Source organism: Tyto alba, unplaced genomic scaffold, assembly GCF_018691265.1.
Source record: "Tyto alba isolate M040663 unplaced genomic scaffold, T.alba_DEE_v4.0 Super-Scaffold_23, whole genome shotgun sequence".
Lineage (NCBI taxonomy): Eukaryota > Metazoa > Chordata > Aves > Strigiformes > Tytonidae > Tyto > Tyto alba.
In genome coordinates, this window is record NW_024881297.1 from 4,753,617 (window position 1) to 4,777,589 (window position 23,973).

Here is a 23,973-nt window from a genome sequence, read left to right on the forward strand (position 1 = left end):
CCTTGTTCACATCACTGAGCACGCAAGAGCACTGCAGGCCTTCTGCGCTGGCTTTTTAGCTTGTTGCAGTTTGCGCATCTCCTGCCTTTAAAAGAAAAAAAGAAATACTGCCTCAATTAAAGTACTCTTATCAGTAAATCTATCTGCAACTCTTGCTGCATAAGTCAGCATGGCAAAACCATCTAGAACAGCTTTCTAGGGTGTGCTGTTTCTGCCCTCATTCTTGAATCTTGCATAGAAGGGGGACAGGCCACACACGTGAGCTGCTTGCTCCCAGCTCCTCATTGATGTGCAATGTTCAGAAGAAAGCAAGGCACGCAGAAGGTAAGAACCAGGCCTTGTATGGAAGCAAGCCCCTCACAGTCACGTAGTGTTTCAGCTCCTGCTCTACCATTGCTTCTCATCCTTGCTCTTTTCCCCTCCCGAATCCAAAAAAATCTGCCCAAGGATGGAGTGCAAGAGTAGAGCTTACTTAAACTACTCCTTTCAACAGTTTCATGTTAAACACACTGAGTATATCAGGTGCCTTCAAAACACCTTATCTTCCTCAAATTAACATTTACGGAATGATTTTATTTTCAAAAAAAGCTCTAAGGATGTTAAGCACCTACTGAAGTCGATGTTGTTGAAAAAATGCAAAAACTGAACCAGCACCCCTATATACTCACATGATGACAGCCCCAGTACATGGTATATTATCTCTTTCATCTGCCACCCTAGACTGGTTTTAGACAATTTTACATGTGCATTAAAATATATTTTATTAAAACAGAAGAGAATTAAATGAGTACTAAGTGGACATACCTAATTTTATTACCAAAAAAAGAAATTGATGCATTTACTGTATTCATTTTTTTCTTTTAAAATTTTATCTTTTATTCACTCATCAAGAGCCAATAAGTTATATAAATCAGTTTTCATCTCCTTACTGAAGTAGTCAACAAGGTTTTTACTTATTTTTATGCTGACCGGGTAGCACATTAGATCTTTAGAAGTGTATTGGTCTTGGTTCTTCCACAGAGGTTCTTCGTGAAAACGCTACCTTTCTCGCGCAGGTTTCCGTGAAACCTCTTCCACGTCATGAGCATAGCGTTGCGGTTCCTCGGGGAGGTTCCGCAGGCAGCCGTTTCAGGTGTCAAGGCACTCGACGCTGTGCAGGTCCATCCGCACCGAGAGAACTAGCCCAGGAGGCCGGCAGGGTGGCCACCACACACAGCAGCCACCCCTACCCTTCCACCTCACTGGGGCTCTTTGAGGGAAGCCACGAATTACACTGAAGCTCCATGCTGAAGGCAGGGGCAATGATTCCATTTGAGAGATGTTAAACCAAATAGTTTTGTATTTAATTACGTTAAGAGTTCCAGAAGGTTAAAACCATAGACAAATGCACAGAACTTCTGTCAATGACAATGAACTGAGGCAGCAACATTGTCATCCCCATGCTTTAAACAGTGTCTAAAGCAACTTCTAAACAAGTACAATTTTGGATACTCATGTAGAACTTAAACAGTGATTTTTTTGTTTGCTTTACCTAGTATGAAGGGTTTTCAAACACTTCAGTAACTTATAACTAGTCCCATGGGTTGCCATTTCCCTGTCTGCTTCTCATAAGCAGATGTTTTGCTTTGTATACCAATAATAGATTTTTTTTTCCCCAATAACAATGCAATCTATTTTTCATGGTAACACACAAAAGCATTCTAGTCTTGCTCCTCTTCATCTCCATCCTCATCTTCATCCCCCTGATCTCCAGATTCAATATCATCTTCGTCTTCAACCTGAAATTCAAGATCTCTTGTGAGCAGTAACATCCCTTAACTCTGATCCAACCTTTTGATGGCAAGACAAATGCTAAGCGAGTGAAAATAAGCTTAAGCCTAAACTAAAATTATCATGCTGCATCAATTAGTGGTTACTAAAGGCAACTCCTCTGCTAAGGGTGGCTGACTGCTGTGAACCACCGCCTCTGTTCAGCACCGTCAGTTCTGCCCGGTACATTCGAATAAGTGGCTTTGGTTCCCCATACAGTTGCATGAACTAAAACCCCTCTTTACCAAATAGGCTGAGGAGGAAAACAAGTCTGTCTAGTGCTTTGCAAAGCCACAGGTGAAGCTGTTCATATCTTCTAGGGTACTTTTTCCCTATTTAAGTCATTTAAAAGTCAACAGACCAAAGATTCCTTGGTCACACTTACAGGATCTACTCTTGCTATAAATACTTTTCAATACAAATAATGCCTTCACCCAACACAGACTCTTGAGAACCCCATTCCTGCAGCTGAAGCTAAGCCAGATGACTGTTAAACTGCCAAACTGCAATCCTTCCCTTAAGTAGGATCACATAAATAACAGAATGATTGTCTCCCAATAGGAAACCCAGACTCTAGCCTGGTGTTCAGCCACAATAACTGCAAAACAACAGCCACTTTATGATGTCCTTAGTTACACGGCCAGCTGCAAGCCACAAGGATTCTTGAAAGAAACTGGCCGAAAGACGAGGCTCTCAAACTGCCCTGACAGTTCTCAGCACTGCGTAAGCAGCAGACTAAAGCTTTCTAGTTATCACTTGTATTATCTCTGGAACGATCCCTTAGGATTGTAACAGGGCCATCATCTGCCTTCCAGTTGGCAGCCTGGATAAGCTACAGCAAGGCCAGGCTCATGGCCAGGTGTTGTTCCAGACATACACAGGAGAAGTAGTTTTCCTCACAGGAGTTTGGCAGGTACTCCTCAACATTCCTGAGCTGAAAGAGGCACCTGCCATCTGTTATTGACGGCTGCCAACGTAAGTTGAGAAAGCAACTCTGGTAGATTCAACAGCCCCCTATTTATAGAAGGATGCCTCACCAGATTTACTGGATCAAGTATTGCCATACCCAAACTGCTCACACACGCCCAGGACCTGAGAACTTGCTGGAGCCATTGCTTTGCTTACCGGCACACCAAGATCCTTCAATTTGATCTTCAGTGCAGATAGTTTCTGATCCTGGTCAGCCAAAAGCACCAAAAGGTCATCCTGTTCTTTCTTTGACTCTGCAACTTCTTGCTGAAGTTTATTTTTCTCATCTTGCAAGATAGCAACCGTACTACTGGATGAATCCAGGTGCTGTTTTAGTGATTCTTTTTCCTCAGAAAGGGCTTTGACTTCACCCTAGCAACAGGGAAAATCCCACACCAAGTTACACCATAAGCATTGGAACAGCTGAACCCTTATTTCCTACAAACGCATTCCATACACTACCTGTAACAGCTCCAACCCCACCAAGTGCCCTGTGGCCTTGCTCCCACACACTTCCTTACCCAAACTCCCCTTACTGCCAACCAGGAGTAAGGCTGGTAAAAGTCTTACCATTGGCTACCTCTCTCCCAGCCAAAGCAGACTGTCCATGTCAGAGTAAAGCTATTTCCTAGACTGTTCTTATCAACTCTTTAAAGGCAGACAAGGCCTACAGTTTCCCAAGTAAAAAATGAAGGAGATGAACCCAGCTTCCCCTACATAGCACTGAAACACTGAAAGTGCTGAGGAAACAAACCACTTCCACCCAAAGCTTTTCCTACTGCAGAAGTCCTCCTAACTGAAGGCTGAGTATCAAGCAATTTGGTTTGGTGTTCACCCACTGCCAACCTTCAATTCTTTTATTTCTTGCTCAAGTCGTCCCTCCAGTTCCGAGTTACTTGCTGCTGCTGCACCGCTGTCTCCTAACACAGGATTTGCAGTTGTATTCTGTATACAAGAAATTGAGCATCAGAGCACTGACTGCCTCACATACAAAGACAGCAAGCTAACGCATTATACAATAAGTCAGTTGTAGAATTTAAAAGTGTATTTTCTTCTTATAGCATGGCAGTCGTATACATCCTGTGCTGCAAAGCATCAGGAAACAGATCTATGTTTCCTGGGGTCTCAATAAACACATATGCACGTGCACACAAAAAGTAGAGCACAAGGTGCAACCCTTATTTCATAGAGGTTGCCCTCTAAAGATACCGTTAGGTTTTTTTCTAAGCAGACTGTGTCTATTACAGGCCACCAGCCTTCACTCAGATGCTTCTTAAACGCCAAAGATTTTTTTTTTTTATTTGGCTAAATACCCAAACCTTTGTATGTGATGACTAAAAATAGCAATAGTTTAGTCTCAGCCGGCCCTACCCAAAATTATTAACTCCAAAACGTGGCAGCTGTCTTTCAGCTAAAACTGCAGCACGGCATGAATTCAAGACAATTGCTTCTCCAGTTACGCCAGGCTTAAGCCTGGCTTTCTGGGAAAGGCAGGCCGTGTGCAGGACAGCACAGAGCGGGCCTGACAGCTGGCGGCAGCAGGGAGACCTTGCGTGTGCCTCTGCCGCGTAAGCACGCACAGCCAACAAATGAGCAATGGCACCTTGTGTCAGAGCACCTGAGGCCAGGGACAGTGGAAATGTTAAAAGCCTGCCTCTCTCAGATGATCTCTACATTAAATTAAACGCTTGGTATCTTCCCCACACGAGTCTTCTTCCTTCAATGCCAAAATTAAAATTTGGTGCACAAGTCAGAACGAACCAGCCAGAAGCAAGAGTTTAAGGGAGTCCTACTACCACAGACCAGCTACCCTTTTCATTATAGCAGAGTTGTCAAGTAGGGCACACGGGAGCTACCCTCATTCTGCCTGAGCACCAAACATCACGTACTGTCATTGTTTCAGGTGTTCACGTGGCCCATGCTCCTGCAGCTTGAACTGTGAACACTGCTGTGGAAACAGCTAACATTTTTATGCAACTCCTTTAACTTCTCTAGCTCAACATTCACTTTCTAATGCTATCAGCTAGCTTTGAGGACACAATTGCATTTATTTAGCTATCCTATAAGGCTTTATTGGCTAATCTTTTTAATACACAGCTAAAAAAAGCTCTGAAGCATTTGGAGGGCTACACAGACAGATGCACCTACCATTTGCCATTCAATTGTATGTCAACTTTCAACTGTGTCTAAGAATAACAATCCGTCTAATGTACACCATATCACGCGTTTGTGTCTCACAAGAGACTATTTCCTTTGATCAGGATATAAACTTAAAATGCTGAATAGTTGGTATTCCTTTGTTTAAAATACCAAGGACCAATGGCCTCACAGAACGCTACTTTGACTGGAAGTCCCACTCCTTCTTCATGAAGGATTTGTCTAGGAAACATGTTACTTCATTTAAAACACTGTTGCAATTGCTTGCTGATGTGTATTCTTAGAACAAGCTCAGTTTAGGACAATAGCTACAGACAGTATAAGCAGGAAAGCAGTCTTAAACATTTTGTCCCCATAAAGAAAGTAAGGAACTTTTTCACTAGTACCATTACTTGTAGCTTTTGATTCTCAATCTGAAGTTTAGAGATTTCTGCAGACTGTAGTTGTATCTGACTCCTGAGCATTTCTAATTCCTTTGGGAAACAAAGATAAAACATACTTTTAAGTTAATTTGATAAAGCAAGGTAGTTATTCACATAAAATTTTTCTTAAGTTAAATGTTGCCAGACTTACTGCTTCATACTAGCCTACATGAGAGGAAAGCCACATCTCTCCCTCAATCAGAGCACCACAACCACTTCTCTAGAAGACAAAACTAGTCAGCAATACGCACTGTTTTCTGCCCTGCCCTTATGAACTCTCTTCTGTGGGATGCCCACCCAAGGCACCTTTCCAAGCCTCGGTCGTGTTTATAAAGGCATTTCACACCACTAGTGCTCCCCTTAGCATCCTTTCTGTAGCACCATTCTTGGTGCAGAAACCCATAATGACTTATCAGTCCAGGCATTATTAGTTCTCTAATCAGAGAAACTCTGCTAGGTATTGTTTGAGCAACAGCTACCCTGAATTACTGAATCTGCAGATACTTAAACACTCTGTGCTGTACATTTAATACCTGGAAGCTTTCATTCATGTCAACGTTTAAAGATATGTTCTGCAATGGATAAACAGATAGATTTTGCAAGTCTCAAGAGTCAGCTGAAGTGCCTTCTGCTGGCTCAAACCTGCTTGGCAAAACAAACCAATTCATTTTTGGATGCATAATCTTGATGCTCAACGAGTAGTACCATCATCACATAAAGGTACACCATCAAAAACATCGACATGCTCAGGAAATCTGTTCTCCTCCCTGAAGTCTGACAAAGCTCCCTTCCCATGCCAAGCTATCACTGATCACCACAGCTTTGCTGAAGTACCACAGGTTCACCTTCTGCAGTTCATTACTGAGCTCCAAGCCACCAGATCTGCTGGTCTGTGAAGACTGCTCCGTTGTTCCCATTTCCAACTGTGAAGACTTCTGTAATAACAACAGGAAAATTAGCCATAGAACTAGAGAGACTAAATGTACTCATTCTGTCAGAACACAAAGAAAACTGTGTGCTTCTATGATCAGACTTCCCAGTAGAAAAGGTGCAAGCAAGCTAAGAAATGCATGACAAAGCTCGCCGATTGAATGAAAGCAGCTGGATGGTCTCCTCTGAAGTGGATGCAAAAGCACCTTTCACCAATTCAGATGCAGAAAACATGCACAAAATGCGTCATCCTGCATTTTGACAAGCAGGCCACCATAAATGTGTCTTATGCATTACCCTAACTAAGCTCCTAGGAGACACCTACCATTTCTTCCCCACCCAAAACATGCTAAAAACCACTGATTCTACAGCACAACAGGTCAGCTGCACAAATTACTCTTGGGAACAGTGCGAAGCAGAAAAGGCTCTGCTCAAGCCATCTCCCACCGTATTTCCTATCAGCAGCACACAATCAGTTATGACTGCTTGACTGCCATCATAATGAAGACTTAGCTTAAGGCAAATTACATCTGAAAACAGGAATTGGAAGCTGCATCAAGTTCTGCTGAGATAGCGCTTACCAATTTTTCAATCACAGAATCCTTTTCCCTTAACTGCCCTTGCAGCAGTTCATGCTTGTTTTTCCATTCTTCCAGCTCCTCTTTCAATTTGCTCACTTCTTCCATCTGAATGCCATTCATCTGCAACGTTTCACTGTGGGAATTATGATGCTGAGTGTCCTTTCCTAAAAGGCAGCGTTTATAACAAAGGTCAGAAACACCAACATCATTTTGAAGTTAGCTTAAAACACACCAATTAAAGCATTTACTGCGCTTCCTCCTCCCACCCCACAGGGCAATACAAGCTTTTCTAACTCAAGAACCAAAGCAGAGTATTTAAGAATTCTCTTTCCAAAGTTGACTAAAGAGCTCTAATTCACCATTCCTTCAAGTATGTGTGGCTGCACCTGCATGCTGCTTCAGTCATTCAGTTCATCCAAAGTAAGTTCACAGACATATCATTTTACAAAGGACAGTTGCTTCCTTAGTCCTGAAGGCAGAATTTTTGAAATCATGCCATAACCAGCTTATCAGGCATCTGGACCTTGGAATAACTTGAATAGACTGTCCCAATTTAAGCATTCGGTTAGAAATCTCTCTAGTGACAGTAATAGGCCCCATCTTGCACATCTGCCATACCACAATTCTTCCCAAATCCATGATTTCATTCAGACCCAAACTTCAGCACGCACCATGGCCCACCTCTTCGTCTTCTAAGTCTGAACAGACAACGACTGCTTTGGACTAACTTAAACAACGGTGTAGGAAGCCTCTACCAGCAGCTCCCTGGGGGCCAGGAGTTCTTACTTCAGCTCTCACCCCTCACCAGGCACAGCTACAGGAAAGTAGCTAGGGTGGCAAGCAAGGGCTTTGATTTTCATCACTGACAACCAAAGCAATATCGGGATCAGGTCAGAAGCTATTGCTAATCCCAGTATGTCCATGTGTCCCTTTAAGTCAACTGTCTGGTCTGCAGCTGTCCCCATTTTCCCCCCGAGCATGCCTATGTGGTACATAGGCCCTAGCTCAAGTGCTCCAACAGATCTTGCAGCAAAGGGTACTATTATTTCAAAAGACCCAAGACTTAAGCATAAAGCAAGAACAAATGATACTTCATTCATATTTTCATGCTGTCCTCTCAGTTCTCACTGTGTTTTATTTTGTAAGCTCAAAGGCACTTAAAGCAAAACCTGGTATTTTTAGATAATAAAGCAAACCTAATGCTTAAACAAGATTGTTTGCAATGTTCCACATCAACTTGAGAAAAGTGTATTTTATCTCTATGGTAAATTTTCATATGCTGCAGAACATACAACAGCATGTCTCAAGTGACAAAAGGCTGTCTGCTGGAGCTGTTCTGTAGCTTGCCATAAATCACACAAGATCTCTGCACTAGCAAGATTATTTCTTTACTATTCTTTCTGAAGCTTACCTAGCTGTACTTTAAGTAGATTATATTGGTCCTTATGCTGCTGGATCTGTGACACTTGCTGTGTAACTGTTGCTTGGAGCTGTTCATTCTGAGATGTTAAAGTGTTAATTCGTTGTTTTAATTCTTCAAGCTCCTGGTCCTGTAAAAGGAAAAAAGAAAAAACCCAACACTTAAAGTAATAACACTTTTGAATACCATACTGTCAGAAAAGCAAATAAAGACAGGAAAACCTTAACTCCACCATTACACAGTGCTGGTTTGCAACACTGGCAATGCTACCTGTGACAGGTGAGCAGAAAAGCCTCATGCAAACCTAGATAGCTATTCCTAGGAAAAAAGCCTGGGAAAGACAGAACCAGACTGTCATACCAGACCAGGGCCTTCCAAATCTTTTGGAGACCTCCAGCATCCCCACCCCAGGGACAGCAGGAGAAAGAAAAAGGAAATACATCAAAAATGACTGTAATTTTTCTTGATCACACTGAGGCCTACACGCATTTGGTCCACTTCAAGACTCTTAAAAGAAGTCGTGGCAATTGCAGTCACCACATGTTCAGTAAAGCCCCACTGATGATTCAAAAGTGACCCTTAATTCCACAGGTATCATTATACTCTGTGTCCATTCCAGAACCCTGAACTGAAAACACCTGCTTCCGTTCCCTATTAGCTATTTCAGTTAATTAGCTTTGCTCCTCTACTTCTCAGTCTAAGCTGTGGCAACAAAACAACTGAACTACCATTGGAAAAAAGTTTGAGAGTCCAACCACAAGAGGTATATTCAGACTTCACTGACAAACTTCATTTCTTCATTCAGCCGCGTTTCATCTGTCATCTTTTCAAAGGTGAGAGCACAGAACTAAGAATTACATCTCTTTGTGAAGGGCTCCAAGTTCTCCAGTTACTCATTTGAAAAAAACTCTTAAACACAGGAAAGAGCAGATGTACCCTATGGAAAAGACTTAAACTTAATCAGTGTTCTAACACTGCCATTTCAGTTCAATCAGAACTTGGATTAAGTGTTTTTATAAGTGTTTCTGCATTGCTAGATGGCTTGTTATATGTTTTGGAACATCAGGTATCAGAGAGCACTGTGGTGCCTCTGAAAGCCACTACAAACAACTTCTGGTGGCACACGTGCAGTGTAACTCCCCTTTACCTGCTCTCGAATGACTTTTTTGTAGTGAGTCACAATGTTGTCATGCTGTTCCAATGTCTTCTTGACCTCCTCCTCCTTTTTATCTTCCTCGCTGGACTTGTAAATAGCTTTACTTATGACACCTGTCAAAAACAGTTTGTCAACTAAAGCCCAGTTCACAGATCTCTTTTTTTTGTCCTCAAAACAGTCTCACAGCCTCACCCAGTTTAACTGAGTTCATGGCATTAAAAACAAAACCTGCACTTTGAAAAAAAGCAATTGTCACAAACAGGTTTAAGAAAATAGGAAACGGCAATTTTTTTATAGCAAAGGAAGTCCCTATCATTTTCTAACAAGCCAAGAAATTCAGCATTCATAATTATTCTTAATTAATCAGTTGGAAACAATAGATACTAGATTGCATACTTGCACAAATCAAACTTCTAGGACTGCTGTATACACTCAATAATTTAGTCTCTATGCGAGCATGGGTAAATACACCTCTTGGCCACAGTGTGGCAACTCATCACATGTATTAAGAATCATTTCACCTACGAATATCAAGTTTTCCAGTTAGTAAATACTTGAAGTGCAAGCTTGGATATATGATTACTTACAGCTATTATTATAACATGTTTTTCATAATACTCCATTTTAGTATCATCACAGTACTGTTAAAGAGGGTTATGTTCAGCACATTTGGTAGTTCAATCATCAGTTCATCACAAAAACTACAGAAATGAGCATAACCTCTCACCTTCCAATTCCTTTACAAGCTTGGTAAATTCATGATCAAACATCATGTGGTCTGGGCTAGAAAAACTAGGCTGTGGTTTCTGAGCAGCTCTGGAATAAAGTTCATGTTTGCTAATGAAGCCAAGCTTCTCAATGAAGTTCTCCCGGCCAATCCTCTTCTCAATCAGCTGTTTCAGCTTCTCTCTAAAAGGAAGACACAAATCAATCACAGTGCAACAACTTGAAGAGAAAGGAACCCATCCTTCCCTCAAGGTGTTTTTTGCAGTTACAACTCTGATTATCTGTCTCAAGTCCTAACCACACTAGACACTTCACATTCAAGAAGCACTTTTTCAGTTGCCACTGACATCTGTTCTCAGCTCAGAAATACATAGGTTAGGAGGACCTATGCAAACCTTGCACCGCCTCGGTTAAAAGCCTCTCCACCATCTGCCATTCACAGAACTTTTCTCTACAGTCCTCTTATTTCTACATCATACTTACTTCCTATAATTTTCAAGGGAATTGTCATTGTAGTAGATGGAAATGCCAAGCAAGAGTGCACAAAGGCCTTGGACAAGTTGCTCCTCTTCCCCAAGGTTTTCAGCTATCTGCCCTGTGAGCTAGACCTCTTGTTAAGGATATTAAAGATATTTTATAAGCATAATACATGTAACATACTTCTCCCTGAAAATTATTTTCACACATATACCCAAGCTTGATTAGGAAGTAAGCAAAATAGCTTTGCAAGGGTTTCATCAGTTAACTCCTAGTTTGAAGGACTTGGGTAATCAGAGGTTTCCCTGACATTTCTTTTCTCAGTAACTATCTGCTTAACCAAAGAGATTTAGTTGTTCCAGAACAGACTTTCAGTTTAGATAAGGTGACAGTTTAGCTTTATGTACTCTAGTCAGATTTCTTCCTGAAAAGCAAGCCTAGAAATAAGCTTTAACAGAAGTAGGAAGCATTCTTCCTGCTTCTTGGGTATAAGCTTAAGTCACATTAAAAATATCAATGGGCTTTTTGCAATAAAAAATACTTTGCTGGCAGAATGACACAGGTTTTTGCTGTACCTCAATTTACGTGCACATCTTACAGACAGGTCAGCAGACACAGAGCACTGTCAACAAAAGGAGGCTGGTTATATCTCTTGCCCCAGTGCATTTTCTTTTATGTCATGCAGCATCCCTGACAACTGATCTAGATAAACATTTAACTTGAACATGAATAATCCCAAGTAATTTCAAGGCAAGCAGGTCTATACTGCAGGCAGGTCAAGGATACAAAAGGTATATTGGCTGGATTGTGAAGGAAGTGGGTGACAGCAATGGAGCAGTTGCTTAGCCAGGTGCAAAGCAACATCAGTAGTCCAACCCGGGTTTGTACTTTGCTGCCCTGAAAAGAATAAAACCCCCCGTCATTATCTTTCCACAGGGGAGGACTCAAATACCAAAAAAAGCTGTATGCATTCAGAACTTGCTCGTTTTCACCTCATCGTTTTAAAAATGACAAGTCACGTCTTTCAAAATACGCATTAGTTAGTTATACTGAACACAGCTTTAGCGCTTTGATGAAACGAGTATTAAACCATTCGTATTTAACTGTTTTCAGAGCAAAACAACAAACAACACAGATGTGAAATATGACTCAATGCAAATTAGCACCAATATAAAATCATAACAAATTAGTTCTGCATAATTAATACTAGGGTAACATGAAGGAACACACACAACACCCCTGTGAAGAAGAAACAAGGTGTAAATTGAGTCAGGTAAGGATGCCCGATAAGTAGAGATGCATCACTAAGACTTCCCATGCTGACTAAAAATAGCTATGTGTTCATAATATTATTTTCTAAGTAAAGAAAGATAATACTAAAGTGGTTTTTCCTTCAGACAATATGCACATTAAGCCAGTAAGAGGAATGCTGACTGCAGTATTTGTTTTTGTTAACTAGGGAAAATTAGTTTTCATCTGCAAATTGACTGCCTTCTCAATTCTGTCCCCCTCGTCTTTGCTGCAGATATCATGGGCACAGCAGCATTAAGACAGGCATACATCTCTTCCGATAGTCAACATTCAGAAAGCAACCAAGAAAAATGTTCCCTGCACAGAAAACTAAACTTCACACAAGCACCTAATGAATTGGGTAAAGTAACTGGAAACTCAAGTCAAGTCTCGAAGCCAAGATGAGGCATATAGAAGTGCTGGAATATCTTCAAAAGGGGGCAAGAAAATACACTGGAACAAGTGGTCACAGGGAATCAAGACAGTGGCAAAAGAGAGAAATATTCATCAACAGCAAAGAAAGTCTGTGCCCAAAAGTTATGTACACTTGAGACACTGAACCTCCACCCTTTCCTGTGATAAGCCCTATGCTTTAGAGCTCAAGGCAGTGTTGGTTTTAACTTTAGCTAAGCATTAAGGGAAAAATAAAGCAAGCTCCCCCAAAGTCTTTGATTAAGCCAGTTTGCCCATTGAAACAGCCCACGAGTCTAGCAACTCAAAGAAAATACCAAGCTCTGAAGAGACTACCTTCAAGGACTTCCTTCTGAGGTGCTGTGATCTGCTGCAGTGTATCACCACCACTAATATGAAATGACCTCCTTAAAGGAGAACACAGATTACAGATACCGAGACTGTGGCCACCATCCCTAATGCTGTACACACAGGAAAGGAAGCATCTGGCCTTTTTTCATCAGTATCATCACCATTACTTCCCAAGACCCAAGTGAATCATGTGGGAACAGCGGAGAACATAGCCATCACCACCAACCCCACACCACCTGCCTGTTGTGTTTCAGGGTGAGTACCACATGCCCTACTAGCAACCATTGCTTAGTCTTTACTATAGGTTTGTCCGCAGCCTTGTTGTGACCCTGTCATGCTATTGTATTAACGTATGGATTATCTTCCTTGCTGCTACCCTTCTAGCTGAATGTCACAACTGGTTTCCACTGACCTAGACCTCACTGTGAGTTGCCTAGTTCCCACCAAACTCAGTTCTCCTCTTGCCCTCTCCTTTCCTCTGCACTGGCTCAGTTAGCTTTTTTTCCCCATCCCCATTGTGTTTCCCCTACCCATCTTGCACTTGATAATTAGTTAATGACTTGCAGGCAACACAACACTTCCAATCTCTGCTCATGAGGTGACATTTATTTCAAAGACAGTCTAATGACAGTACACATTTAAGAGATACTTGCTAGCAGATAGCAGATTTATCCAAAAAGGCAAGACAGGATGCCCGAAGAGCTGTCTCACCACTTTTTTGACACTAGGTAAGGCTAAGAACTGTGTTCATACTCCAGTCTTCAGGTGAAACATGAATTAAGACACCAGGTGACAAATCATAGGTCTTACAAGCTCATACAGAAAATGATCTGCCACACCACACTGGTGTAGTGAACTACCACAGTATTGCCTTGCCAAACAGCTTAGCTGAAGAACCTGATGACCACACAGGCCCTTCTTGCTATACTGAAGCCTCTAGACAGGCTATCTGTTCCCTCACTGCCATCTCACAGGACTACAGGGTCACTTAGGGTAAAAGGGACCATTGAAATCAAATCATCTGTACACTGCTTGAGCACAAGAGAACTGCAAAAGCACCAGTTCTGCCCAAATTACTTCCAGATTAGATGCAGTAACAGTGTCATGACACTGCCAACTGTGTGACTTAACCAGCCTCAGAAACCCCTTTGGGGAAACATGACCCTAATGTAGCAGTGCTGAAGGATGGAGTGTTCTGCATCCAGTGCCCACTCTACACACTTGCAGCATGCCCCCACCTGCAAGTACCATGATGCAACCAGCAGAGAAACTGCCCTTCTTCCCCCTCTCCTTGCTCCTCACAGCTCAAACTGCTTCAAAACCGCCGGGAACGCCTCTTCCCCAGTCCTTCCACTCTAGAGGGAGAGCTGTGCCCCTTCTCGTGCTCACCTGTAAAGGCTCTAGCAAACCCGAGAACAGGCCACTTGGTTTGACCAACTCCACCAAGTTCCTATTTCTACAAATGCCAGACTTCACCACACACTTAACAAGTTTAATTGCTGACAGTCTGCATTTAATCCTCCCAGTAACGACCCATGGAACACTGCTTTCACCCTTCTGGGAATGACAAAAGTTAACTTGGAGCAACCAGAATCAGGCCAAGAAAGTTAAAAGTTCAGACTGAGTAATTGCTGACAAAGTGGCTAAAACACCCATTATCTGCACAAAGACGTTAGTCACGTCAACTTACTATTTGTCAAAAGACTGAATAAATTCTCCCCTAGCTGGATAAAAAAATGCTTGCTTCCAGCAGAACAAACAAGCAACACTAGAAACCTTTTTCCCCTCACCTGCATTTACAAATACAGGCTCTCAGTATCCCAACACTACTAGCCAGTTCATACACGCTGGGAATAGCCACAGTAACTGGCAATCTTGCCCTACAGCACGCTGGCACACCTCATGCTTCTTCAGAGAACACTGGTAGAAGGTGTTGCTTATCTTGTCAGAAACACAAAATTCCTTTTGCTTGCACGACCCAGCATTTGCAACACACGTCATCTTCTGGAAGCAGTCACAAACCACGTTTATTCTCAAGAGCTGCATGCTATTCCGAGGTCAAATTAACACACAGTCCAAAACACCCTCTCTTAAAAAACAAAAAACAAAACAAACAAACAAAAAAAACCAAAACCAACACACAGCTATTTTCTAGATGTACCATAACACCTACTAGGATAGATGACAGCTCTGCATGGCTGCTGTTCTACAATTCAGAGCTGGGAACAATACAACCCCACCTCTCAGGACAACTGTGATAGATGTAGTAAATAAAGCAGACAATATTTCAAAATTGTTTTTTCTGCCACTGATAACCAACTTAGAAGTGCTTTACATAACAGCCTGAAAGTCGAACAACTTGCTTCAGGGGTCATTTATAGTAATGCGATCCCCACTAGTCACAACCAGTAGCTGCAAGGTTAAAACTCCTGCTGTTAAGTAGAATGTAGAAAGTGGCCAGAAGGCAGGTTAAGCAGTTTGTCTTTTAGCAGTCAGGAGCACATTCCCACTTCAGATTGTACCAGCTGTTTGCTACAGGCCAGCCTAAGAAAACAGCATTTCTAACAGTTTTAGTTTTTCTTACAAGAAAGTGCATCTGTTAGGTGAACAGACTGTGAATGAGTCCACCCCACTGGAAAGAAAGCACCCGTGCTACCCAAGATCTTTATCCCATAGTTTTGTGGAGGACCCCCAGAGAATCCCCTGGAGACACAGAAAGAGCTTGTTATGCTAGGAAAAAACCCAAACCCAACTGCCACACAAAGCTGTAAGTGGAAACACGTCGAAAAGCAGTTAAAGAAAACTTCCCCAGCAAAACCCAAGACAATAGGAAAAGGCTTGCTTTTGGCAAGAAAATGCCAAAGCTGTGCCAAAAAATACATACCCGTCTGTCGATCTTATCACCCTGCAAGTTACACACATATTACTTGAGAACCTTGAATGGAACACATTTCAGAAACATCCCCCCCAGCGTTTGAGTCACTTGTATCATTTAAGGCTAAAGAGCCACAGGCAGGTTTACAGACTCAAATTTATCTTATACAAAAATGCCAGGCAAAGGATAAAAAGGAGTAACGTCTATTTTTGGGTAAAGCGGATTTAACAAGTCACATGAACTAATTGAAAATTCCAGCATTCTGCCATTATTCTCAGTTGCAGGAAAGTCTAATTGCTGCCAGAGCTAACTAGCTCCCTCTTATTACAACCATTCAGGGAAAAAGTAGGCGTAACAGAAGAAGATGTCCTAAGGAAGTGCAGGCTAGGAGGCGAAGTTCACTCATCATTTGCAAAGTCACGTGTTAACATGTTGAACACGTTCAAAAAAGCTTTTAGCTTTGAATAGCAAAACCAACAACAGTCAATGCATGAGAGCCCAGTATTACCAAGATGCTTCATGTTAGCAGTTACAGGTTAAATACTACCAGGCACCACTTCAGCAACAAAATGTGACTGGGGATCCTGCCAGTTTGCCTTGTCTCTTAAACCAAGTTGAAGGCCTAGATGCTTTAGGACCCTCTGCCTACTGCCAGTAGACAATATCAAGCAGCAACTGCTGATGAAAAAGCAAAATTTGCTGCTTTATTCCTCCTGCTGAAGCACAGAGTGCTTTAAGTAAAGCTTAAAAACGGTCCATAAAAGAGGGAGAGTGCTCCTTCTCATTAAGCTAGGACTCATGTCTTCCTGCGAAGCGCCTGCACTAGAGCAGTGTTGTTCCTGGATACCCAGAGTTTCACCCCAAAGCGGGGGGCAGTCGGCGCTGTACCTGCGAGAGGATGTTGGTGCACTGCTGCAGCAGCGACACTGGTGGATTGCCGATGCTCGTTGCCAGCTGAACTCTCAGGAGCTGTTCTTTCAGAGTGGCGTTTTCCTGTAAGGCGTGGGCCAGGGCCACAGCAGCACACCAGTTGGAGAGAGAGTCCGTGGAAAAGAGGCCCCCACAGAGCAGCTGACCAGCTGACACAGAGTTACCTGTAGCTACCAGAATGGCCAAGAGGTACAAGGGAGATTAAAACAACCCACGAAACCAGCAAAGTATTTAAGACATCAACATACAGTTAAAACCCAGAAAAATGAAACTAATGAAGTCCTACAGAAGTCATAAGCCAAATTATCTTGCTTGGATCAGACATTTAATGGCACATCAGTAATTTTTGAAAAGACATTAGTTGATGCATTAAACATTTGCGCTAGTTTCCAGCACACTGCAGAGACGTTAGCTTTGCGTACCGTCAATAGTAGATGGCAGAAGCGTTGAAACAATTTCTCCTTGTCCTTTTTGGTTTTTGTATAAAAAGCACTGGAAACAATAGAGAACAGCGCAACGCAGCACAAAAGGCTGCCTCTCATTTACCATGGACATCAGAAGTACAACAATTGCAGGCCTGTTTGGAAAGGAAAGACAAAAACTGTTATGACAAAGCTGTGAATGAAGACCATCACAGATACACAATTTGGAGTAGGTATTCTACTAGCATAGTAGAATTCTATCTAGTAGGATTCTACTAGTAGTATTCTCCAGGTAAGCAAAGAGACTTTTGCCTACTCCATCTATTACCATTTCAAACATTTCTGTAAAACCTTTGATTTCAATATCAAAGTTTTTCAGTTAGTTAAAACAGAAACCAGTAGATTCATTATCCATGAGCTAGGGCTCCTCCACAATATTTTCATTTCCCATCGAGACCCCCGCTGATCCCTGCGAGCTTCAGCAATATTGTAGAAGATGCCTCATGAAGCCACTAGCAACTTCTAGTACAGAATGCTCTTTTTCTACCTTCACCCTCACACTGAAATGTTGAGATTAAGATCTCATTAAGCCAACACTTGCTGTTCCCCAGTCTGAGTAAATATCCATTACCTGACTATTTTCCTAGCCTCTAATCCTTTTGTACACTGTGCTCTGGCTGGCACTGGCAGCTCCTCCCGATCTAGGAATTTCTCAACTACTGTTTATTCACTTTTCAGGTACCACATAACAAATAAAATCAGTTCTAGGCCTCATCTCTGTGGAAACACACCTGACACCCTCATGCTAGATCTAATACACCCAACATGAACTTGAAGCTGTTGATCTGTATCATAATTCCAACCTCTGAATTTAAACAATCCTTTGGATTAGGCTGCCAATGCCCATAACCATACATCATGACCTAACACAGTTAAACGCTTTTCTTCCTCTACCTTGGTGGATTAGAAGGTGCATTTACAGAGGCAAAGTAGTCTTGATTCATCTGGCATCCTCGAATGACCTCTGAGACAGTATTAATAGTCTACAGAAAAAGAAGAGAAAAAAATTAAATGGACAGCTAGTTAAATGTGAGCTATAATCTACTACCTAGGTCACTCAAAATTATTCAAGATCACCCTGACAGCTTGGTATCAAAAATACATACCAAGTCTCAGCAGAGATACTTACTCAGTAAAAGCATCTCAAATTAAATCCAAACAACTGTGAAGCACATTGAGCAAAGGTCAAGCGACAGAAAGCTTAGACAGCTCAGTTGTACCCAGTTACCTCCAATTTAATTTTCTTTATCAGACCAGTTTTCCACGACAGCCAGTTAAACTGGACATTTTAAAGAAGCTGAAAGGTAAAACCTTTTAAGTGATAAAAACATTGGAATGGAGGCCGCGCCAAATGAACCAGTCTGCGCTCAATCTGAGCATATCATTTTAGCAAAGGAATAAACACCTCATCCTACACTGCTGACAGGGCTCTCTAGAAGCTAGAAATCCCTGATTGTTGGAAATCTGCCAAGTCAGAATACTTCTAGACTCTCTCAAAAGAGAATAACAACAAAATGCACCCATAAAACAAGGAAAAACATGAATCAATTAAGCCACCCTGGGGTATGCTGAAATCCAACGGAAAAGCAAATCCAAATACTTTCTGGTCACAGAATATAATGTAAAAGTCTACCTTACATTTATGTTGCCCACATAGGAAGCTGACATCTCTTGCATCTGAGATATTTCCTTAGCAAATACTGTAATTTCAGTCTGTCTCTGCAGCAACCAGTTATTCCTGTAGACTCCTACTTTTACCCATTCAGTTGCCCCCATCCCTACACCTACTTGCTCCCCCTTACTTCTGTCAGGATATCAGCAGGAACTCCAGTTGCCATCAGGATTGTGCAGAGCTGCTGTAACAACCCACAGTGAAACATCGCCTTCTGACAACTGCTGGTAGCACCAGGAGGATTTGTGGGAGACACAAGTACCCGCACAAGCTAGAAAAAAAAAGAAATGCTTCTATGAAGAGAACCCAAGACCTTCTGAAATGCAAATAAAAAATTTACCCGTTTGAAGTTTAGCCATGGAATAGAATTGCTCCTTAAAACGGAGATAGGAGACAACAATTCAACAGCATGTTGCTCTCGTTACTACATAAAACTCCTAAAATATCTGACACTCCATTGCAAAACTGCAACTAAGCGGTGAGAAATCAAGCTGTACCTATTCTATTATTTGGATCATCATTTGTCAGAACTGCGTATCGGGAAGTGAGAAACTACCTTCATCATTCATGTTCAGCTTTCACAAAAAGTGGCACAGAACAGGAAAACTTTTATTTTTTTGGAGGGGTGAGCAGAAGGAGAGATGCCCAACACCCAATAGTGATGAATCCATCATGAAGGCACTTACTGGAAATCAGTTAATGCACCACAGCCATACATGAATTCATACCGGAGGATCCTCTATGTAGAACACCCCGATTACATATTTCACTTAAATCGCTGTTACATCTTCAGTTACGTGAAATGAAGTTACATGATATGCCAGCCATTACAAATTCACAATTTGGCAGTAGTGTTTGTGCTGAAAGCAGTACAACTCATGAATGCTGGTAGCTAATTCTGAGCTAAAGACAACACATGGATTTTGCAGTTAACTGTTACATTACAGTTATTCTCCATTGCAAGAGAGCTGAAAAAGCATTGCCATTGGTACGGAGGAGTTAGAGGAAGGGGTTTACCTGCAGCATTAGGTGAAGGTTAGTTACTTTCTGTGCAGACCACCCGCAGTTGTCATCTCCAACTTCAAACCAAGGCTTCATACGCTGTATGTATGAACCCTCTTTGAAGAAATTCTGATTTGAATTATTATTCTTCAACAGGTTTTGTAATAGGAGGAGGCAGTCTTCCACTACTATTCCTGGTGAGACAAAAACAAAAGGTTAATCAAAAGATGAGACATAGAAAACAAACTAGCTCCTCCATGCACTAAGTCTGTTCCAGATGGAACAGAGCACACACTTCTGAACTCTTCATTCTTAACAAACATTAGATTTGGATCAAGAACTGTGAACCTCATGCTTGAAAAAATAGCCAAAGGTCAAATTAAATACATCGGATGTTGATCCATTGTATTTCCAAAGAAACCACAGTTGTATTTCTTCCACAAGTCTGAAGGAAAAATGTTATTTCCAAAGCAAATACAGTTTCTATGAACTAACTGGGTAGGAACAGGAAGAACTTCAAAGAAAGCCTCACAACCACTTTGTGTCTTGAAGCATATCTATTTCAGTCAGGCTACACTACTGTCTCCTTGTACTGTAAGCACTAATACGAAGAAGTCCCTCTTGAACTACATCACGATTCAAATACAGCAATTCTTACTGGATAATACATTCATTCTCTTTAATTACTGGCTACACCTTCCACGCAGTTCAAAGCTTTTGTTTGCAGTATTTTGGGGGAGAAGCAATTCCTAGAAATAGCCCTTACAGTGAACCAATTCAAACTCAACTCCTTGGAGTTACAACAGCTTTATCTTTACCCTCCGGTTTTAGCTGTACTGAAAAAAGCACTGTAGATGCTAATCAACTATGTAGCCTGTGAACAGAAAATCCTCCGACAACTCTGTCCAGAAGATAACACAAACAAAGGCAGCCTGCTTCTGGTACTGCTGGGAGGCCTCCACATCCAGACTTGACACGATGAAGACTTACTCCTTGCACTTCTGAGAACACACGGGCAGCGCCAGACATGGGAGCAGGAAAACAGAGACCAGCCATCACCTTCCCCTTCCCTGTCCTGCTGCAGAGCCACAGCTGGCAATCCAGCCCTGGGCAGGGCTGCGGGCAGGAGGAACGGACACATCAGAGGGGGCAAGCACTTAGGAATTTACATACCGAGTCTTCTAAAACTATTAGCAGCCTAAAAATAGCAACTTTGAATCAAAGGTTTGCTTAATCCTTCCATGCCAACATACCTGGAATAATTCAGCTGGGAGAGAAGCATTAGCTGCTCCTGCAGCCCACAGAAAGGTCATGGAGCAGCAACCTGTCTTGTTAGTGAAATGGATCTTGTAGCCAACTATGATTGGTGGTAAACTCATAGTGTGTTACTAATAAAAGAGCACCTCCATGCTGCATCATTTTTGCTCACTTTTTTTATCCTTTCCTCCCCAAACAGGTAAATGATTTAACAAGGAGCCGACCAGAAAACTGAAGTTATTAGTGCAGCTGAAGAAACTCTGCAACCTGTTACTCCTCCCAGGCACTCCAAGAATCAAAGGATCTTGTAGGAGGAATGCAGATGCTTAACTCTGTAAGTGACAAATGCAGCATACACATATCTGACACTGCCATTCAAAGTATAGACATGAATGTCTATTCACAGACTAGAATGTGATACACATTCTATATCTAAACACAAAGTGTCATACACAGACATTCAGAGTGTGTTCCTGTTCAGCTTTGGTCTAACTCATGCACACAAACTCAGAGAAATTAACTGATGTTTTAACTGAGTATCTCAAACCTAGTTTTCAAAAGATGCTGAAACCCTGCCTACTTGTTTGATCTGGTTTTGCTTGTTTTGTTATAACCAGTGTGTATGTTTTGATCCTTCTATGCACTGGCCTAGCTCCAGTTACATACTAACATCAGCTTGTAAACACTGTTACCCAATAGTTTCTACAGAAGCACAAGACTATGAATAAGTCTTAGACTTTTCTATACCTCCATCGCTGTTTCCTTCTTCTGTTATGATATCCAGAAGTCTCTCAAAAGCATTTTCAAAGGCAACAATCTTCTGTATAGCTGCATTACTTTTTGTCAATTGCTGTAACAACAAGACTCCCTTGACAGGTAAGGGAGAAAAGAAATTAAACTTACTTTTACAAGCACTACATTGCTTTTCACAAGTCACAGCTCTTAGGAGGAACTAAATCAGCAGCATAATCCCTGGTCAAAATCACAGGACAGAACTGCATGCCCTGCAGCTCGGCACATCTAACAAAACCCACCATGGACACCAGGCAATAGCTCCCTCATGCCTCGCTGCACTTGAAAACAGCAGCACAGTACTGTTTAAAAGGATGTGAAGTGGCTATTCAGAAGAAACAGGGAACCTGTAAAGCCCCTCATCTCTTCTGTTGTAAGTAATTAGAGCATTTTGGCATCTGATGACTAACGAAGAAGAATTGAAGTGAACCTGATAGAAGGCCAAGAGAAAGGTCAGCTAACATACTAGGAAAACCTACACAAGGGTCAGCGTTTGCATTAAGTAACAACAGCAAACTGTTACTGTGTATGTGAATTGTGGCAAGACATCGGAAAGCCACCCAGCTCAACTGAAGAACAAAGTATTCCCAATTAGCAATCGCAATGATTTCTTCATGTGCATTCGTTTAAATTAATCCAAATTCTGCACAAGTGCTGAGCAATTCAATTAACAGTTACTATTTAAGGATGAACTTAAAGATGAACTGCCTTTGTTCTGTACTTACATCATTTCGTATAACCTCCCTAGAGTCTGCTAGTAAATCCATGAGTCTCGAAACACCTGTGGGAAACATTTAAAAAAAGAGCATAAAAAAGGTGCAGTTTTTTCATGCTGGAGGTCTTTAAAACACCTTGATCAACACTCCTCTAGCCGTCTGCCATGAAGTTTGCTGAGCTTCCAAGTTCAAGTTTATCAGCAATAAGCTCAACCACTTACCCATAGGGCTGACAAGAATTATCTGCTGCACTTGAGGTCCTTGCTGCTTTAAGAGAGATGTAAGTAGTTTCACTCCAGGCCAACGAACATGGAAATCAAACTCCTGCAAAGAGGGAGAGAACAGCAAGCCCATTTGTATTTTCTTCCTATTCCTAAACAGTAACAGCAGCTTTTCTGTTAAAAGTGGGTCTTGTCAGCATGAGAAAGCTCAAGAACAAGTCCACGGACAGACTTGACCAACCACAACAAACCTCTGGGCTCCCCATCTGCGCTCAGATTCATTCAAAAGCTGATGACTGTACCCACATCTCAACTGAGTCACCTCACAGAGCTTTTTGTAGTTCTAACCCTGATGGCTTTAAACCATCACCTTCAAGTAAGCCAGCAGATCACTAATTTGGACAAGCAGTCTTATTTTAAGCCTGTTCCTAGTTACAAGTGAAAACTGAGTGCATGTCATCCTTTCCTCAGCACCCTACCTACCTCAGGTACTGGCCAAGACAAACATCTCCACTCTACATGTTCCAAGACAAAGGTGGTAGCTCATCAATTTTCTAAGCATCTTGCCAAACAGGCTAGATGGTTTGTAAAGATTTTCTAAAAATTACTCTTGTACAGGAGAAACCCTGAATGGCACGATATTTCTAACAAAGAGGATGCTAAACTAAGGCATTGGCAGAGAAAAAGAACTAATAACTTACAAAATGCATTGCAAGCTTCCAGCTCTGCATAATGCTATATACATTTTTATTAAGTGACACTACTTGTGTGTGCAACTGCACACCAAGGTAGTGTCAACAGCCACGCAGCTCCACGTACAGGTTTCAACCATGTTTAGGACAGACGCTCACTGTTTTGAATTTATAGATCTCAGATTCGGATCAATAATTTGGATCAACAGCACCCTGCTGCCAAGTAGGCCCTGGTCTTAACATGTAACAGATACATCAGTCAAGAACATCCCAGATTTTCTTAAAATGTTTGACATTTATTCATCTTAAGAGTACGTTTATAAGCCAACCTTTCACACTCACTAAATAGTTTTATAGGACTGTCAGCCACAAACTGAAGTTTCAGAAAGATAATCTTACTAACTCACTAATTGTAGCCTACAAAACTGTGCTCATGATTTGCATTTCCATCTACTGAGGCCAAAATTCAGCATTCAAGGATTAAACCTCAGATATACTGACAAATGTTTAATAGTGCTGAAAGCATGACATAAATTCCATATGGGAAGAGAAGAACATCATCTTTTTACTGAAGACGGACTACAAAGAAAAAAAGAAAGAAAAAAAATGTTCATGTTGCTCTTTTTCCTCTCTCA

At 41.7% G+C, this 23,973-nt stretch overlaps 1 protein-coding gene across 9 annotated transcripts in view; it reads right to left on the reverse strand.

Moving 5' to 3' along the window:
- Positions 1–850: 850 nt before the first annotated feature.
- Positions 851–23,973, reverse strand: part of USO1 (USO1 vesicle transport factor) — a 39,156-nt gene continuing 16,033 nt past the window's right edge. For 3 of the 9 annotated variants that reach the window (XM_033007231.2, XM_042796613.1, XM_042796611.1), the window contains 20 exons: positions 22,647–22,749; positions 22,435–22,490; positions 21,665–21,785; positions 19,676–19,854; positions 18,789–18,929; positions 17,881–17,969; positions 16,927–17,081; positions 16,463–16,674; positions 15,584–15,604; positions 11,434–11,544; positions 10,654–10,772; positions 10,172–10,353; positions 9,436–9,557; positions 8,280–8,418; positions 6,869–7,032; positions 6,203–6,292; positions 5,322–5,408; positions 3,625–3,723; positions 2,935–3,150; positions 851–1,778 (listed from right to left, as the gene is read on the reverse strand). In XM_033007231.2, the coding sequence (XP_032863122.2) occupies positions 1,701–1,778; positions 2,935–3,150; positions 3,625–3,723; positions 5,322–5,408; positions 6,203–6,292; positions 6,869–7,032; positions 8,280–8,418; positions 9,436–9,557; positions 10,172–10,353; positions 10,654–10,772; positions 11,434–11,544; positions 15,584–15,604; positions 16,463–16,674; positions 16,927–17,081; positions 17,881–17,969; positions 18,789–18,929; positions 19,676–19,854; positions 21,665–21,785; positions 22,435–22,490; positions 22,647–22,749 (2,484 nt within the window). In that variant the 3' untranslated portion in view covers positions 851–1,700. The remainder of the gene's footprint in view (positions 1,779–2,934; positions 3,151–3,624; positions 3,724–5,321; positions 5,409–6,202; positions 6,293–6,868; positions 7,033–8,279; positions 8,419–9,435; positions 9,558–10,171; positions 10,354–10,653; positions 10,773–11,433; positions 11,545–15,583; positions 15,605–16,462; positions 16,675–16,926; positions 17,082–17,880; positions 17,970–18,788; positions 18,930–19,675; positions 19,855–21,664; positions 21,786–22,434; positions 22,491–22,646; positions 22,750–23,973) is intronic. The other 6 variants (XM_042796614.1, XM_042796612.1, XM_042796618.1 and 3 more) reach the window with 3 other exon arrangements.